This window comes from Bos javanicus, chromosome X (genome assembly GCF_032452875.1).
Source record: "Bos javanicus breed banteng chromosome X, ARS-OSU_banteng_1.0, whole genome shotgun sequence".
NCBI lineage: Eukaryota > Metazoa > Chordata > Mammalia > Artiodactyla > Bovidae > Bos > Bos javanicus.
Window position 1 is genome coordinate 101,644,281 of NC_083897.1, and position 20,044 is coordinate 101,664,324.

The following is a 20,044-nucleotide window of genomic DNA, read 5'->3' on the forward strand; positions in this document are numbered from 1 at the left end:
AAGGCTTATCCTGTCCATGTAGGTGCATTTCATTTTAAACCCACCCTATATTTAGTCATGAAAATCGGAGCATAGGGCGGTCCTAAGATGGTGGAGGAATAGGACAGGGAGACCACTTTCTCCCCCACAAATTCATCAAAAGAACATTTGAACGCTGAGTAAATTCCACAAAACAACTTCTGAATGCTGGCAGAGGACATCAGGCACCCAGGAAAGCAGCCCACTGTCTTCAAAAGGAGGTAGAAAAAATATAAAAGATAAAAAGAGAGACAAAGAGGTAGGGACGGAGATCCGTCCTGGGAAGGAAGTCTTAAAAAAGAGAGAAGTTTCCAAACACCAGGAAACACTCTCACTGGCGAGTCTGTGACGAGCCTTGGAATCTCAGAGGGCAGCATAACTGGGAGGAAAAATAAATAATTAAAACCCACAGATTACATGCCCAATGGTAACTCCCACTGGAGAAGCAGCTCAGATGCCCGCATCTGCAACTAGCAGTGCGGGGGCTGGGCAGGGAGCCACAGGCTGCATTGCTCAGAGTAAGGACCAGGCCTGAATGCCCCGAGGGAAATCTGAGGGAACTAACTTGAGATAGCAAACCAGACTGTGGGATAGCTATCCAGTGAAAACCCCTAACCTAAGACACCTCCAGGCCAGCTCACAGAAAAAAGGACTGAGCAGAGCTAGCTGGCTGCAGACTGGCCCATCCCCCACCAGAGACAGGCAGGTGAGGGCAGCCAGAGCCAGAAGGGGGCAGTTGCGGCCCCAGAGAGGCATCCTATACCAAACTGCAAGCAGGCTTCATTGCTAACCAAGACTTCTTGGGATTCTGGACAGTCGACATCCGCCTGAGAAGGTGTGCTGGTTGTACACCCAGAAAACTGAGCAGCAGGGACGGGGGAGGTGATAAATCACAGTGACTGCGCTCACCAAACACCTGGTCACCTGAGCTGCTCGGACCTGGGAAGGGCACAAAACGCAGGCCCAACCGAGTTTGCACCTTTGAGGCGTACCCGAGAACCTGAACCTGAGTGGCTTAGACCTGGGAAGTGCATACAACCCAGGGCCGGCCTCAGGCAGTTCCCAGCAGAACAACTTAGAGGCTAAACAGTGTAGACAGGGAAAGCACACACGCCGTGAGCAGGGGTAAACCCAGTGTGGCTGAGACACTGTGAGCACTCCCCACACACGCCAGTGATATTTGTTTGCAGTGTTCCTCCCTCCCCACAGCACGACCAAACAAGTGAGCCTAAAAAAGTGTCCACCACCGCCTCCTTGTGTCAGGGCAGAAATTAGACACTGAAGAGACCAGCAAACAGAAGAAGCTAAAATAGAGGGAACCACCCTGGAAGTGACAGATGGAGAAACCTTGAGGCTACTGTAAGAATAAGACTGAAAACCAGAGGCAGGAGGCTTAACTCCAAATCCTGAGACCAGAGAACTCCTGACTCCAGGGAACATTAATCGATAGGAGCTCATCAAATGCCTCCATACCTACACTGAAACCAAGCTCCACCCAAGGGCCAACAAGTTCCAGAGCAAGACATACCACGCAAATTCTCCAGCAACAGAGGAACATAGCCCCGAGCTTCAATATACAGGCTGCCCAAAGTCTCACCAAACCCAATGACATCTCATAACTCATTACTGGACACTTCATTGCACTCTAGAGAGAAGAAATCAGCTCCACCCACCAGAACACCAACACAAGCTTCCCTAACCAGGAAACCTTGACAAGCCACCCGTCCAACCCCACCCACAGTAAGGAAACTCCACAATAAAGAGAACCCCACAAACTGCCAGAATATGGAAAGTGAAAGTGAAGTTGCTCAGTCATGTCTGACTCTTTGCGACCCCATGGACTGTAGCCTATCAGGCTCCTCCATCAGTGGGATTTTCCAGGCAAGAGTGCTGGAGTGGATTGCCATTTCCTTCTCCAGGGGATCTTCCTGACCCAGGAATCGAACCCGGGTCTCCCGCACTGCAGGCAGACACTTTACCATCTGAGCCACCAGGGAAGCCATCGAATACGGAAAGGCCACACCAAACACAGCAATATAAACAAGATGAAGAGGCAGAGAAATACCCAGCAGGTAAAGGAACAGGATAAATGCTCAGCAAACCAAACAAAAGGAAGAGATAGGGAATCTACCTGATAAAGAATTCCAAATAATGATAGTGAAAATGATCCAAAATCTTGAAAACAAAATGGAGTTACAGATAAATAGGCTGGAGACAAGGATTGAGAAGATGCAAGAAAGGTTTAACAAGGACCTAAAAAGTGAAGTGAAGTCGCTCAGTCGTGTTGCTGGATATTTTTGAGATTAATTCTTTGTCACTTGCTTCGTTTGGTATTATTTTCTCCCATTCTGAAGGCTGTCTTTTCACCTTGCTTATAGTTTCCTTTGTTGTGCAGAAGCTTTTAATTTTAATTAGGCCCCATTTGTTTATTTTTGCTTTTATTTCCAAAACTCTGGGAGGTGGGTCATAGGGGATCCTGCTGTGATGTATGTCGGAGAGTGTTTTGCCTATGTTCTCCTCTAGGAGTTTTATAGTTTCTGGTCTTACATTTAGATCTTTAATCCATTTTGAGTTTATTTTTGTGTATGGTGTTAGAAAGTGTTCTAGTTTCATTCTTTTACAAGTGGTTGACCAGTTTTCCCAGCACCACTTGTTAAAGATATTGTCTTTTCTCCATTGTTAACAAGTGGTGCTGGGAAAACTGGTCAACCACTTGTAAAAGAATGAAACTAGAACACTTTCTAACACCATACACAAAAATAAACTCAAAATGGATTAAAGATCTAAATGTAAGACCAGAAACTATAAAACTCCTAGAGGAGAACATAGGCAAAACACTCTCCGACATACATCACAGCAGGATCCCCTATGACCCACCTCCCAGAGTTTTGGAAATAAAAGCAAAAATAAACAAATGGGGCCTAATTAAAATTAAAAGCTTCTGCACAACAAAGGAAACTATAAGCAAGGTGAAAAGACAGCCTTCAGAATGGGAGAAAATAATACCAAACGAAGCAAGTGACAAAGAATTAATCTCAAAAATATATAAGCAACTCCTGTAGCTCAATTCCAGAAAAATAAATGACCCAATCAAAAAATGGACCAAAGAACAGACATTTCTCCAAAGAAGACATACAGATGGCTAACAAACACATGAAAAGATGCTCAACATCACTCATTATCAGAGAAATGCAAATCAAAACCACAATGAGGTACCATTTCACGCCAGTCAGAATGGCTGCTATCCAAAAGTCTACAAGCAATAAATGCTGGAGAGGGTGTGGAGAAAAGGGAACCCTCTTACACTGTTGGTGGGAATGCAAACTAGTACAGCCACTATGGAGAACAGTGTGGAGATTCCTTAAAAAAACTGGAAATAGAATTGCCATATGACCCAGCAATCCCACTGCTGGGCATACACACCGAGGAAACCAGAATTGAAAGAGACACATGTACCCCAATGTTCATCACAGCACTGTTTATAATAGCCAGGACATGGCAGCAACCTAGATGTCCATCAGCAGACGAGTGGATAAGAAAGCTGTTGTACATATACACAATGGAGTATTACTCAGCCATTACAAAGAATACATTTCAATCAGTTCTAATGAGGTGGATGAAACTGGAGCCTATTATACGAGTGAAGTCAGCCAGAAAGAAAAACACCAATACAGTATAATAACGCATATATATTGAATTTAGGAAGATGGTAACGATAACCCTGTATGCAAGATAGCAAAAGACACACAGATGTATAGAACAGTCTTTTGGACTCTGTGGGAGAGGGCAAGGGTGGGATGATTTGGGAGAATGGCATTGAAGCATGTATATTATCATATGTGAAATGAACTGCCAGTCCAGGTTCGATGCATGATACAGGGTGCTCGGGGCTGGTGCACTGAGATGACCCAGAGGGATGGTATGGGGAGGGAGGTGGAAAGGGTGTTCAGGATGGGGAACACATGTACATCCATGGTGGATTCATGTCAATGTATGGCAAAACCAAAAGAATATTGTAAAGTAATTAGCCTCCAATTAAAATAAATTTATATTAAAAAATAAATTCCATCAGACAAAAAAAAAAAAAAAGAAAATTGGAGCATAAATTGATTATATTTTTATAATATAAAAATTTGTAGAAATTATCTTTCTCTAGTTTGTATTTTTATTTAGTTATTGAATTTACCTTTATTGACCATCTCTTATGTTCAGCTAAATGAGATTCAGATTTGTATAACTTGAATTTTCTAAAATAAGATCTGCCTATTTGAACACAGTGTCCATAGGAACATAAATTTATCAAAAAAGAAATGAGGAAAAAATGAGAATTTGGAGTGAGGTTATAACTTGGGCGTTGATATTTAGATGAACATCTCCATCTTCGCAATCCCAAATAAAATGACTGCAAAATTTTTAAATATGGAGAAGTCACACTTCATCTTAGCCAAAAGGCTGACAAGCAGTGGAGAGTCCATAATAGTGTTGGAGGCCAGGGAGAAGTTCCATCTTCATGCTGCAAATGGTGAAGGATTTCAACTGGATACAGTGCAGGTGGTCATTTTTAAGAATTATACCAAAACCAATGTGAAATTTCACTTCCTGAGGAAGTGACAAGAATGGAGTTGGGCGGTTCTGACAATCTGTAGGGACTTCCACTGGGCTTACTTTCATAGCTATTGATGGATTAAGAGTGTTACTAGGAGGCCCCCTCAGTAATAGTCACACTGCGGGAAAAAGCAGTCCCTACATTAGGGCGTTTCTCTGATGTGGCAGGCAATGAACATGAAGGACTGGCTATACAAGCTCTGTTCCCAGAGTGGAAGTCGGTCAATTTATAAAATTTTTTCATGGAAAAACCTGAAGTTTTTCCTGCAGGGACTCTCCATGGCCCCTGCTTCTTTTAACAGGCTGTGTATGAATTTCTATCAACCAGCTTCCCACTGACAGGAGGAATTAGAACACTGGAATTGGCAGTGAAGGAAGGAAAGAAGACCTGCCCACCCTAGTTTTAGAAAAACATCAGTCTAGATACACTGCTCTTTATTCAAGAATGAACAAAGAAACCCAAGAGAAGGTTTCTGAAAAGGCTCTGTAACATAAATGGAGAAGAACATAGTATTTAAGGGGCAGAGGAAGACAAATATTTATTTTAAAAAGATGTTTCCCATAAGAAAATGAATATTTTTGATAATTTGCTTTGTGCTTCCTATTAAGTGGAAAGAAGTATATGAAACAAAGTGGTTAAAGCAAACTGAAGTGAAGGTTAGAAGGAGACAAGAGAACAAGAGAATACATTTAAAATATTGCTGAATAAGCCTGTAGGTGAAAAGGCAAAGGGCGTTCACTAAAGAAGGAAAACAATGTGAGGAAACTAAAAAGCACTATATATAGTAAAAAAAAAAAAAGAAAAGAAAAGAAAGAAAAGAAATGAGAAAATGATATGGAAGAGGCAAACTTGAAAAATTCTCCCAGAATGCAGAGGAAAAGGTTAGATATGAGAGCAGTGAGATAGGTAATGAAAGGCTGGACAAAAGGTGGAGCTCCTATAATATAGACAGTTGCTCCTAAAGAATTAAAAGCTAGATTAAAAGCAATCAAATCAATTAAGCGTGCTATGCTGCTGCTAAGTCGCTTCAGTCGTGTCCAACTCTGTGCGACCTGAGACGGCAGCCGACAAAACCAACTTTCTCAGCTAGACTGAATGCTTAGTGTGTACCAGAGAAAAAAATAAAAGAGAAACCAATAAGCAGATATAGTCTGGCATTTTTTAATGTTAATTTCAACGGCAATGCAAAGAAATTACCTAACATCCTGAGAGAACAAGTAGTTTAACCCTCCAAATAAAGAGAAGTTGACATCAGAATGCTATGCAAATTAAATGCCAGGAGACAGTGAAGCAGTGTCTCTAACTTTTAGAGGAAAATGTATGTGACCCAAAAGTTCTAGACTCAGCCAAGGTATTATTAATGAAAGCAGCAGAAAGATTTTCTCAGATATATGATTTCTCATAAACATGCCATCCTCAATCTTTTCCTGAGAAAGTTGCTTGAACTCCAGCCAATCATAAAGCAAATTAAATGGTTCAACCTTGGGGGAAGTCATAAAATGAAAGGGTTAGTGGTAAGCAACGGAAACAAACTTATGAGTAAATTACAAAATATAAATAAAGTTGAAAACAGATTGTAAGCATTTTAAATGTTTATTTAAAGATAAAAGCACAATAAACAGTAAAATGACAAATGCAAGATAGGGATATAAAAAGAAAAAAATACATTATTTTTGTCCATTCGAGGGCATTGTTCCAATAGATGTTAATTTTTGGAATTAACACTTGAACTGACAATTCTTTACAAATTAAAAACAATGAATAGAATTGAAATCTCTCGAACCTGTAAATATTCCTTCTTTAACTCTGCTTAATCAACATATACATGAAATTGTATATAGACTGGTGGTGGGATTTTATGGCATATAAATCTTCAGTGAGTATGGGCATGAAAACATATGCATTTAAAAAATATATATATATAATTTGGCATAATAAGGAAAATACAATTTTTTTTAAAAGTATATGTAATTTGACATAGAATCACAATTATGTTAAGAAAAGACATTAATAAAACAGTGGGTTTTGGGTAGTGGAAATATCCTATACTTCTTTCTGTTCCTATTTTCATATTTGTGTAATGCATATGTATTAATTTTTAGTGGGAAAATAAACATTAAAATAAAAAATCCTATCGATATAGCAGAGTTATAATTAAAGCAAATCTGTGGTATTGAATACTTTTATCTTTTCCCCCCAAATTAAACTTAAGGCATTAGAAAAAAGTACCAAAAAAAAAAAAAAAAACAAAAAAACAGATACCCAAGAACTGAAGGAAAAAACAAACTTAAAAGCAGCATTTTATAAATCAGTAAGCAGAAAAGATTTGAACAAGAGATCAAAGAGTTGAGTCTTAAAAACATACAACAGAATTAACACACTTCTAGTTTGTTGCTCAGGAAAGCAAACCATAATACACAAAATAATGTATTTAAATCACAAACTCAGAGGAAGTAAAATGCACTGCTTATGCTAATTATGATGTGAAATGAATTTTATAGTAAATACTAATTAGTAAAGCTGACTCAAGGAGTACAATGCTGGAATTGGCCAAAACTATGGAAATGTTAGGGGAAACCTCTAGAGAGCTACTTCAGTTGTTAAACTGTTTCCTAGTAGTAGGATTTTGAACTTTTTCCCCCTGTTTGTGCTCTTTAGTAGTCTCAAAAATTCCACAATAAGCAGGTACTCATTTTGATGTCAGATACGAATAAAGACCAGCTGAAGAAACAGAATCCTCCCATCTCTCAAGACAAAGTGGGCAATTTGTTCCTTTTGAGCTTTAAAGATAGAATTAACTGCCTTTCTAAAATTTAAGTGAAGCGAAATATTGATGTGCAGTGTGAAAGGACTGCCAAGGTTCAGGGAGCCCAGCCCATTAATGGGCATGAGAGACCTGGTGACTCTGGACTGACTGATGGCCCAGGGACCACATGACAAATTGAAATTCTAGATCCCTGGCTGTCTTCATGGCTCTCTGAACTTCCAGAACAGGACAGTAGACAAACCAAGTGCCATACAAATATGAATGCTAAATAATCTATCTCTACAACTCAATGAACTATCTATGACTTTAGTAGAAAACGACTTACAAACGGCTCAAATTTTGCACATCTGGATCATGATGTTTGTTTTTGTTTTGTGGGTTTTTTTCATTTTTTTTCTTGTTTTTCATTATTTTTTTTCTATTAATTTTTAACTAGTAACATTAACAGATAAAGTGTTCTTTACTGCTTTCATGAAATAAGTAAAAGGAAGATTGTGATTTTTGACTTCTGCCACTCTGGATATACTACACTCAGAAAAGACTATTGCTCACTTCCATTCCTAAAGAAATAATGGCAAAGCTCTCACATGTTACAAACACTGCAGAGTATAGTCTATGCATTTGTCATCAAAAATGTAGAGGGAGACGAGCAGGTTAAGAAAAGTATTTTCTCCATGTAAAAAGATCATTTTTTTGGAACAGAACTTTAATTTTAATATGTGTATATCCTATTTGTCTTACTGATTTTATGCTTACAAATGTAAACATTCATTTACACTTGTTTTTAAAGTGCCCACTTGGTAATGTCACTTTGCTAGGATCACATTGATGACACTGTGTTCTCCACAGAGCTTATGTTGTGAGAAAGGTAAATGACAGAGGATGTTAGAACGTCATGCGCAGAGATTTGTACAAAGTGTGATAAGGGCATCACAACAGCAAGAGTGTGACTAAGGCTGTGTTTCCCAAGCTTGTGTTTCTAAAGAACTTGAGCTCACTGAATTGTGCTGTGCATGCATGTGTGCTCAGACACCTGACTATTTGGAATCCCATGGACTATAGCCCACCAGGCTCCTCTGTCCATGGGATTTTCCAGGCAAGAATACTGCAGTGGGCTGCCATTTCGGGATAGGCTACCCACTCCAGTATTCTTGCCTGGAGAATCCCCATGGTCAGAAGAGCCTGGCGCGCTACAGTCCGTGGGGTCACAAAGACACAACGGGCAACTAAACTAAGCACAGCACAACTTTAAGAAACACCGTCTTGAGTATTTGTGGCTCGTGTTGGTATATCACAGAACATGTGAGATAAAAAGAAATCTGAGAAACTTTGTACAACTCATTATTTACCAAATATGTGTGTCCATGGAACCCACTTTCCTAAAATTGTTTATCAAAAGCTCAGGGCTCCAGTGGGTTGAGGGACACACTGTGAACAATGTCTATCTAAAGCATACATTAAATGGAAAAAAAAAAAAAAAAAAAACCTTCCTAACTCAAAACACTGGCTTAATTTTTGAATGTTTTCTGTCTTGCAAAATGTAATTAAATCGCACCTTTAACATTGCATCAACTTCTTTTGTTCTAAGCAAAGCGAAGCTCTTTAGCTACAGCTTTCTTTTTCTCAAATGACTAGATTCCCAGCAAAGAAGAAATCTATGCTATACTCAGTATTATTCATAGGAAATATGAACTGTCAAGTCCCTGGTAGGGCTCGATCTTTTTTATTTATTCCTTTTATTATCGATGACATCTACTGGCAGAGTATACGTGGCTTTTCAACCTTGCCTTGTCTTGTAAATTAAACAGGAGTGCTAGACTAGGATGGCTTAATTTTCTAGTCTCTTACTAGTATCTGCCCCTTTGCTCAGGTATTATCATTTACTGCCAGTTGTTAATAAAGTCAGTTATTCATTCACATTATTCCAAGAAATCTTTGCTGAGTGCCTGCTCTATTCCAGGCACTCTTCTAACATCAGGTGTATATACAGTGTGAAGGAGAATCACAAGCATGTAAACTTACAACCTAGTGGGGAAGATAACCAATGAACACATTATATTAACAATACAATCTCAAACAAGGCTAAGTGCTAGAATGAAATCAAAATAGTAAACCAAGGATTTTTTTCCTCTTAGGTGAGGTGAACACTTACAAACTGGTGGTCAGGGAGGGCTTCTCTGTGGAGGAGACTTCTGAACTGAGAACCAGATGGTGAAGAGCCAGCTGATTTTTCTGGATCCTCATAAACAGGCACAAAGGAAACTAGAGAAGTCTGGAGTATGCTAGGCCTCTTTTCATTGATTTAGTTTTCAAAAGTGATTTTCCATTTTAAAAATGGAATTTCTCATCCAGTAATGGGACTCCTAGACTTAAGTATGTGCTTTGGCTGGCAAAATTAAATTTCCTAATTCAAATGTTTTCCCTAAAATGTGGGTTCATTTTAATTTCTCAAGGAGGACTGCTGTTTGCCAAGTGGGCAGCTGAAGCTCTTCTTTGTTTCTGCCCTTCTGGAGAATGATTTTTCTAAGTGGTATACATTTGCCTTTGTAAAGAATCAGAGCAATTTGAATGAAGAATTGCTATTAAATGCTGGTTATCTGAAGAGCTTTACAGTTATCCAAGTGTTGTGAGGAAGTTCAGTTCAGAGTCAAAACCCATCTCAGTGGTTTTAAGATTCCACCAGTTTGGCTCCTGTCATTCTAAGCTACCCGACAGTCCCCCCCACCCTTATTATGACTATTAACTCATTTTTATCTAAACCTATTTCCTCTTAGATGAAACGATACTGTTAGTTTATCTTTAGAAAGAAATTGCAAGTTGAACAGTCACAAATTTAAGAATTTAACAACAACCCATAGGGATTATAGAACTCCTATAATAACAAATAGATTTTGGCAATAAACAGAACAAGTCACCTAGCTTATTTCTAAAATTCAACATTCCTTGCCCTCCCCCCCTTTTTTAAGACAGGAGGGTGACTTTAGTCACCAATTGCTCAAAAACACAGGCTGCAGAGAACAAGGATTTGGATTAGCGAACTTGAACCCTATGGAACTCTATCTTCTTTACGGACTACCCTGGCACAACTGGGCTAGGAGGAAACCCCTAATAACATTAAGGATAGTTCCCTTAGCCCTCCTCCCATCCCACTGCACCCCACCCTACCAGCCAGAAGCAGATGTCTTACGAAGAGGTTTTGAGGAGAACATCCTGTTCTGGTTTCTTCTGTTCCAATGGGCTTGCCAAACACCTCCTTGACCTGGGACACAGGCAGAGTTCAAACCAAGTCTATGTTTGTGTTGTCAGGATGCTGGTCTTTCTTTTCTGGAAGACTCCTGACTGTGCCCTCTCTGCTTAAATATTGTAGACACGACTAGTGTTCTTTCGTATGGTAACCAAGGTGTGAGAGATCGACTGATCTTTGATTTTGGCAATCTCTTCAATCGTATGCAGGGCCAGACCTGGATGGGAATACCGGCAATACCTTTTAGAAACCCCATTTGGGAGGAAGTAGGGAGAGTTGGTTTCCACAAGGATTCTTTCCAGTGGGATATTTTTCAGAGCATCCCGGGCTTCCCAGGCAGAAGGGTAGGTCAGGACTGCTGTGAAGCCCACGGACATGTTGGGAAAGTAGTTAAGAAGAGGCTCGATGACTCGGTAACTACCAATGAAGCAATGCCTATGGATCTTGTAGTCAGAGGGCACAAATTTTTTCATGATGCCCAGCAGATCACTGTCAGCTTCTCGGCAGTGGAGCACTATGGGCTTCTTTAGAGACACGGCCAGCTGTAGCTGCTTCTTAAATATCTTGTGCTGCTCTGGGATAGGTGTGCTGCACTTATAGGAATAATCCAAGCCAATTTCTCCAAATGCTATAGCCTTGGGGTGCCGTAAGGCTTGCAAAATGTTTCTTTCTTGGATGTCATTGTAGCCACTTGCAAAATGGGGGTGACAGCCAAAGGCCCCCCAAGTCATATTATCTTTCAACATCTCCTCCCATAGACCATTGTTTAGTGTGCGAGGATCAGAGAAATCGGAGATGCAGCCTTGAAATTCCTTAGGGAAGGAGCGACTATAAACTTCTCTGAACCTGCCAAAGGTCCCTCTGAAACACAGCCTGGAAAACAGCATTTCCAGGTGACAATGGGTATCAATGAAACCCTCTAGGCTTTGTTTCCAATGGTGCTTTTGCAGGTGGGTATCAATGAAACCCACCTCTAGGCTTTGTTCCCACTGGCTCTTTGGCAGGTAATAATATGCATATTCTCCCTGATGATGTGGTGGGATCTCCTCTTGGAGATGCCATCTCCACTCCTTCACCCTGGTTTCTGAACCTCTAGAGAAAAGAAATGAACGAGAACTTGGAGACTGACCTTCTGATGCCATCCACTCTCTGGACCAGTCTGAGGAGGACACTAGAAAACTAGAGGAATAATCACTCCAGTAGCTGTGGCTGCTCCTTCCAGCCAGGTATGTGCTGCTGCTGCTGATGCTATGGCCCATGGAAGAATAGCACGGAGGCTTGGAACTGCTGGGCCAGTAGCTGGCAGAGTCATGCCAAGGGCCACCGTACCAATTAGGCCAGTAGGTAACCTGCTCAGTTGTGAAGAATGGAGGCTTTGAAGTTTCTGCCAGACTGAGTGAGACTGGCTCTTCCTGAGGGAATCCCAATGTAGGAACCTCACCCAAATCAGACCAGTCACATCCTGAAGAAGGGTGCTCAGTTACCACACCCCAATTTTGATGTTTTGGTATTTCTGAAGAATGGTCATGGCTGTCTGGAAATTTTTGGGCAGAAGAGCCTTTTTCAGAAAAGAATGACTTTGGGTCACCAAGTGGCTTCTGCTCAGGCTGTGTCATCATTCTTTTGTCACAGACGCCTCTAATCTCTCTATTCTCCACTCCAACCTCTGAGGCTGACGTTTTTCCGTGAGGACCAGAGCAGGGGATACAGCTGGCTCCTCTTTCTCCAGGACTGGGCTGCTCTGCTGCACTCCCTTTTGTACTAGTGGCAGCCTCTCCTGGCATTGATGGTTCCGGGACGCCCTGAATTGCCTTCAAGTCGACCACTGATGAGCTTTGGTCTTGCTGACTACCCTGCTTTCTCTGTCCGCCATTTGCTTCCTCAGTCTTAGTATTTTGACCGTCAGCTACGGCTGCGAATTCTGCGTTTGCAGAGTCACAGGAACTGTTTTTGGGATTAACCTTAGCATCCTTTAGAGAAGCCATTTCTTCTAGAAAGCTAGCAGAACAAATGCGGATGGCGCTAAGACGATTCCAAAGATGAGAAGAACCTCAAGTACTCCAAATCAGTAGTCTTTGGAGGCTTTTCTACCCGCACTGGAGCGTGAGGAACGGGAAGGGTAGGAGGAGGAATTCCCTGGTAGGATGAGCCCCAGGAAACCTCGGCTTGAAGGCCACAAGAATGTCCTTCTGGACTTTTAGGTCCTCGGGGCTGCTAGACTCCCCGGGACGTAATACAGAGTTCTAAGCTGGCCAGCTGGAGGGGGTCACGTCACTGGGACGCCAGAGGATCCACGTTTGCTGGGGGATCCTACCTTAGCGCTGAACTTGCGCCGCTTCCGCGGCTTCGGGACCGCTCTGCTCTCCTTTCTTTCACTCGCCTGTCCCAGTTCTCAGTGTTCTAGTGATGTCAAGGTCCTTCCACTGAGTTCGTGATCTCAAAGGTATTTGGAAAAGTCACAAAGATCCAAGATTCACCGACAGCCGGGTATGGCGTCCGAACCCCGAAGCCACAGCGTGCCTCACGGATCACGGACCACTTTCCCCCGCCCCTACGGATCTACTTCCGGGCGTCAAAGCACTTCCGGTGACTAGAAAGCGCTTCCGTTTGGTTTGGAATATGAGGCCCTCGAGAGATATCAGAGCCCTCCAAAAGACTGCAAGGTGCTTTAGGGACCCCACAGAGGCGCCCTTGAGCTGGCCTGGTGGCCTAGAAGTCCATTTGGCCGATGGAGTGAAGGAGAGCAGGGCCGAACCCAGTGTGCTGGAGAAGGGTGGGGGAAGGGCACAGATCGTCCTGCCCACCAGCCCTGGCCACCGGAAGCACTCCCCCCAAGCTGGGCTCCACCTTTCTGCCTCTACCTCAGGTCTGTTCCCTCCGCCCAACAGCTGCTCCTCCCCCCACATCCTGTGTCCCAGCCAGCCTGCCTGGAGCTGCCGCCATTGGAGCCATTACTGGCTTTTTGTTTTTCTAACACTTAATTTTTTTAAAAAATAAAAAAAAATGTAATTACGGTTTTTAAAAACATAGTCTAAACATACATGACTTTGAAAACGTAGTTATAATCGTAGCCTATTATCATTTCAGTCCTTTTTTTTCCAGTGTTTTTTTGTAGCCTAAGCATTTCTCTTACTGCTGCATCGTTTTTAAAAACATTATACTAGTGCTTTCAGAATATTCCATAGAATACGTAGATGTGCCATAATTCACCAAATCCTTCCCTTCTTGTTAGATCTGTAATTTCCCTGCTCTATTTTTTTCTATAATTAAAAAAGATGCTGCAAATAATATCCTTGCGCCATATGTTTCTCCATATTTTGGTTTGTTTCTTCGGGGCTGCATGCCCAAAAATGGAGTTAGACAAAGTGTAGGAATTTTAAAATGGCTCCTCATAGCGTCACAGTACCTCAGAATAACTTTAATAATTTAAAATCTCGTAGGTAATGAATACGGAGAAGGCAATGGCACGCCACTCCAGTACTCTTGCCTGGAAAATCCCATGGACGGAGGAGCCTGGAAGGCTGCAGTCCATGGGGTCGCTGAGGGTCGGAAACGACTGAGCGACTTGCCTTTCACTTTTCACTTTCAGGCATTGGAGAAGGAAATGGCAACCCACTCCAGTGTTCTTGCCTGGAGAATTCCAGGGACGGCGGAGCCTGGTGGGCTGCCGTCTATGGGGTCGCACAGTCGGACACAACTGAAGCGACTTAGCAGTAGCAGCAGCAGCAGGTAATGAATAATCCTACCAGGCTCATTTAATAGAAACAAACAAAACTAGTGCCTCACAAATAATTTGTTCTTTTTTTTTTTTTTAATTTTTTACCGCCCTCGCTGTCTGGTGCCCGGAACATGTCGCCCGCCGCTCCGAGCCACCAGTCCACCACGCCGTCCTTCCCGCCCGGCCAAATAATTTGTTCTTATCTGATAATTTTTGAGTGAATGTTTTCCTTTTTTAATATTGACCGTGGTACATTTTAAATTGTTTTTCTTTTTTTTTTTAACTTGTGTATTTTAATTAGAGGTTAATTACAATATTGTATTGGTTTTGCCATACATCAACATGAATCCGCCATGGGTCACGTGTTTTTATTCCTTTTTAGGATCTTTTAAAAATTAATTAGAAATTTTTAATGAAATAAACTTTTGTCATATTTCCTACAATTTTTAATTTGTATGTTACTTGTTTTTAATTTGTATTTTAGCCCATTGAAGTAACTTATTTTTGTAGTTAAATTTTAATATTTTTCTGTCATCATTTTCTCTTTTTTTCATAACTGTGAAATGGTCATCCTCTCTTTAAGGGCTTTGACACATACACACTTTTTTTGGAGGGTGAAAGGAACCGATATTTTATATTTAATCTTATAATCTGGTATTTATTTTGGGTTATAATTTATTTTAGGTGGAGATATACATTGATACTTTACTACGTTAGTACTTTTTAAACTTAGTAATATGACTCCTCTTTCATCATGTGCTAAATTCCTATATGTAAGACATTTCCCTGGTGGCTCAGATGGTAAAGCATCTGCCTGCAATGTGGGAGACCTGGGTTCTATCCCGGGATTGGGAAGATCCCCTGGAGAAGGAAATGGCAATCCACTCCAGTACTCTTGTCTGGAAAATCCCATGGACAGAGGAGCCTGGTAGGCTACAGTCCATGGGGTCGCAAAGTGTCAGACACGACTAAGCGAGTTCACTTTCAACTTCAACTTTTCAATAGAGCCTATTTCCAGACCATCTATTCTTTTCTACACATTAGTATGTCTCTTATTACTCTGGTTTTACACTTTTAATAATCGAGGCATAATAGTAAGGTATAAGATCTGGGAGAGTTATGTCTTTTACATTATGTTTAATTTTCATAATTATCCTTAATAGGCTGACCTGTTTATTTTTATCAGATGAAATTAGAATCATGTTTTCAAGTCCTTGCAAAACACCAATGAAATATCCACTTGAAATATGTTATTTCAGTGTGTTTATCCAGAATATACTTCACCTGTCCTATTTTTTGTCACGTTCTATATATTTTAGTAAATATTTTTAGAGTTATATCTAGGTCACAGAGTTTTCATTAAAACTATTTGTAATTTTTTAATTTTTTATTTATTGTGAACCTATTTTGTCCTTCCACTGTATTTTCAGGCCCTCTATGGGGTCGCACAGAGTCGGACACGACTGAAGTGACTTAGCAGCAGCAGCAGCATTGCTAGTACATAAGGATATTTTTGGTTCAGTTGTGGTTATGTTAAAATCTTTTATTTATCCGTAGTTTTTCAGCATTTGCCTGTGCCATTATTATGTCTCCTTATAATGACACCTTTGTGTCTTTCTTGCTAATATTTGTACTTCTTACCTTGTCCAGGATGCCTAAAAAAATATTAAATCATGGTGTTGGTAGGGGCATTTTTGTTTCTGTTTCTGATTGTGGTAGACACATAGTTAAATATAGTACTGAAAGTTTAGGCTATTGTTTTAAAACAGATGCTTTTTAATCCTGTTAAGGAATTGCTCAAATTTTAAAATGTATGTGGTGGGAAACAGTGTGAGATCATTATATATTTGCTCTTCTTTATTTGGAAACATCTTTGCATCTGTGAGGAAAAAGCTGCTTTTTGTGTAGTTGGCTTATAACTCTTATGGACTCCTGAACTTTGTTTGCTTGTATTTTAGTTAGGATCTTTGCTCTATAAATCATTAAGTAGTGAAATTGCTCTGGAGCAGTAGTTTTCAACCTTGGCTTGCACACTGTAATCATTTGGGGAGCTTTAAAATCCCTTATACCTGGGCTCAGTCTGAGGCATCCTGATTTCATTGTGTGTGGGTGTGTATAGATGTGGATGTGGCCCAAACATCATGATTTGATAAAGCTCTACAGGTGATTCTAATGTGAAGCCACGGTGAGAACTGTTGCTCCAGAGTTAACTTTTTTTTTATGGCTTGTCGGTTAGGCATTGAAATTCACCTTTGTGGCTTTCCAGCGTTTTTGTTATCCTAGGGGAGTTATATAAAGTTGTGATTTTCTTTTCTTTGAAAGCTTGAAAGAATCCATTAGTAAATCATCCTGGTTGGAGCCTTTGTTGGGGCAATTTTTTTGTAATTTTTAAATCTCTCACTTGGCTATTGTGTTTTGATACTTCACAATTCTTACAGAAAATCACTTACTGTGGCTTTAAAATTTATTTTCATAAAAGCTTGAATGACTTATAATAAGATAATGTCTATCTTATAATTTATTACACCTCTCTGTAATACACTATTGCATTTCTGATTTTATGTTATTACATTCTTTCTTTATTATCTTTGCTAGTGCAGGGAGCAAAATTTGCCACCTTTGGCATAAAGTTTATTTTGAGCTGAAAGCAGTCAAGGCCCAAAAGACTCAAGAAGAACCTTTGGCCTTCCCCCAACTGAGTAAAAAAACTTAGATAGGGGACCTATTCCTTGAAGGGAGACAGGGAAAAATCTAGCAAAGTGTTGGTTACAATTCCTCTCTGTGTCCCATTGTTTCTGTATGGCCCAGCAAATGTTTGTTTACAGAACATTTGCTTTTTTCATCTTCTTGTGAATTACCTTCCTCCTCTTTGAAGTCCTAAACCCCTTTGCATGCATGCATACTAAGTTGCTTCAGTCATGTCTGACTCTTTGCAACAATATGGACTGTAGCCCGCCAGGCTCCTCTGTCCATGGGATTCTCCAGGCAAGAATACTGGAGTGGGTTGCCATGCCTTTCTCTAGGGCATCTTCCCAACCCAGGGATTGAACTTGCGTCTCCTGCATTGCAGGTAGATTCTTTTACAGCTGAGCCACAGGGGAAGCCACCTAAACCCCTACATCTTTCTTTCTTTTAGAGGGCATACAAGCTTCAATTGCCTGATGTCCATGTCCTTGGGCTTTATATTCTTATGAAGCCCCTATATGTACCTAATAAAATTTGTTTTTTTTCCCTGTTAATTTTTCTCATTTCAATTTAATTCTTTAGACCAGTCAGAAGAACCTAGAAGGGTAAAGGAAATTCCCACCCCACCCCCCCCACACACATCCACACACTAGAATATTACCTATTTATTAAAAAATCTCTTTTGGATTTACTTATTACAGTTGTTTTTTCCTTTTAAATATATCTATTTGTGCTTTTATCCTTTTTTGCTTTATTTTCCTAATGACAAATTTTCAAATATTTTTGTTCAATCCATTGCTCATAGTGAATGCATTTCAGAATTACTTGTAGAGCTTTAAGAAAATACTAATGACCTTTTTAATTGCTTCCAAGATTTCAATTTAATTTATTTAGGCTTGAGTGTGGTGTTTGTTTTTTTTCAGTTCCTAATGAGAAGCTGAGAAGGCTGAGAATCACTGAGTTAGTACATTTACCTGAGTTAGCTGTTTTTAAATTCTCTTAAGGTTATAGGTTTGCTTGTATCTTACAGATTTGTACCTCTAAATTTTATTAAATTTTATACTTATTTTTTGTATTTTAACATTTCTTCACCTCATAATAATTATTAGGGGTGATAATATTTATAGTTACATGATATATTTTTAGTTGTATTGATGATTGATGGCTATGATTTCTGTATTTCAAATTTATTAGAATTTTTCGTAAATGAGCCTGTTCAGGGAAGGAAAATAATTTTCCCTTTACCCTTCTAGGTTCTTGGCTGAGGTGCCTCCTGTAATGAAAGACAGCTTAACTGGAGAAAAACAAACAAGTTTAATAGCATGTTTACCTCCTGTATGGGGCTTCTCAGGTGGCGCTAGTGGTAAAGAACCCACCTGCTAATGCAGAAGACCTAAGAGACACGGGTTTGATCCCTGGGTTGAGAAGCTCTCCTGGAGAAGGAAATGGCAACCCACTATCAGTATTCTTCTAGGTTCTTGGCAGAGATGCCTCCTGTAATGAAAGACAGCTTAACTAGAGAAAAACAAACAAGTTTAATAGCACGTTTATCTCCTGTATACATGGGAGATACTAGGAAAACTGAGTGACTCTCCCAAATAGCCCAAGCCACAACCTTAAATACTAGCTCCAGCTAAAGGCAAAAGATGTTGGGGGTGGGGGTGACCTCAGGTGCCCTCACCCTGAAACTGCTTGGAGAAGGGCCTGGGTTCCCAGCCAGAGACTGAGGTTAGATTTGGTGATAAAAGCACCAGATCCCAGCCACTAGACCAGTGGTGAGTAACAAAGGCCCTGGCCCTTTGCCTTTGCAGAATTTCTACAAAGAATTTCCACAGAAACAGAAAATAGTGAAGTAAGTAAAGTATTTATTAGGAGGAAAAAGAGTATAGTACATGTGGGTAGACATGGGCAGATTCAGAGGGAGATTCCCTGAGTTGCACCATGGTGGCAGTTTAAATCACTTTTATGGGGCATTTCTTCCAGGTTTTCTTTGGCCAATCATTTTGATTTGCCTTGTTCACAGTTCATATTTAGTATATCTCAGGATCCTTCCATTTGTGCACATGCATCTCTTAGCCAGGATGGATTTTACCAAAAAGACGAATGGGTAGGCTGGCATTAGTTAGCATCATTCCTCTATGACCTTTAATGAACTTTTCTGCTCATGTGTGGTCTCCTGACTTTAGGAATGAGAGATATGTGGTCCGGGCATGGCCCAGCCTCCTCCCTTAATTATCCTGCTATTCTTGTCTTGGAGTCAATAGAGAATGAATCACCAATTGCTTTACCCTGGGCGGGGCCCATGTCTCCTGCCTCAGGGTGAGCCAGTTATGGGAGGTTATCAGGCAAAGCACAGTAAAGGACATTGCAGTTGTTATGCAGACTTAAGTTCATGCTTTCTCCATTGTTAAGTTTCCAGAGATTTGCCTTTTAGATACAGTCTTTCTTTTCCTGGCACAGACAGAGAGATACCCTTACCAATGGAGATTTCCCTTATCATTGTAAATGTCCCTTGTCAACAACAACAACAAACTATGCATGCTTAGTGGTGTCCAACTCTTTGTGATCCTTTGGACCACAGCCCACCAGGCTCCTTTGTCCATGGGATTTTTCAGGCAAGAATACTAGAGTGAGTTGCCATTTCCTTCTCCAGGGGATCTTCCTGACCCAGGGATCCAACCCTTATCTCAACCTGCATCTCCTGTGTCTCCTGCATTACAGGCAAATTCTTTACCCAGTGAACCATCTGGAAAGCCCCAAATGTCCCTTACAAGAATGACTTTTACTCAGCTTTCAGAGCTTCTCCTTTCTCTTGCTGTTTCTTAAAAATAATAAGCTCAAGATAATTCTTATTCCAAAGAGGCATACTTTAGGGTGATTTATTCTGTTCCCCTTCACATATGATAAACTTCTTTAAATATTGTCCTGTATAAAGGAGCCATCTAATATACACAGTGCAAAATTTGTTACAATTTATTTCCTTAATTCTATGATTCCATAATCACA

The 20,044-nt window shown here is 40.5% G+C and overlaps 2 protein-coding genes across 6 annotated transcripts in view; one reads left to right on the forward strand and one right to left on the reverse strand.

The window, feature by feature from the left end:
• Positions 1-20,044, forward strand: part of EFHC2 (EF-hand domain containing 2) — a 240,422-nt gene that overhangs the window by 74,331 nt on the left and 146,047 nt on the right. The window lies entirely within an intron of this gene.
• On the reverse strand, positions 6,893-13,531 carry LOC133243450 (putative deoxyribonuclease TATDN2). Its single transcript, XM_061410373.1, has one exon. The coding sequence runs from the start codon at positions 12,618-12,620 to the stop codon at positions 10,746-10,748; it is 1,875 nt and encodes a 624-aa protein (XP_061266357.1). The 5' UTR covers positions 12,621-13,531; the 3' UTR covers positions 6,893-10,745.

What these genes read in the sequence shown, in the direction of transcription:
- LOC133243450 (XM_061410373.1), bottom strand. Translation starts at nt 12,620, where the DNA reads ATGGCTTCTCTAAAGGATGCTAAGGTTAATCCCAAAAACAGTTCCTGT.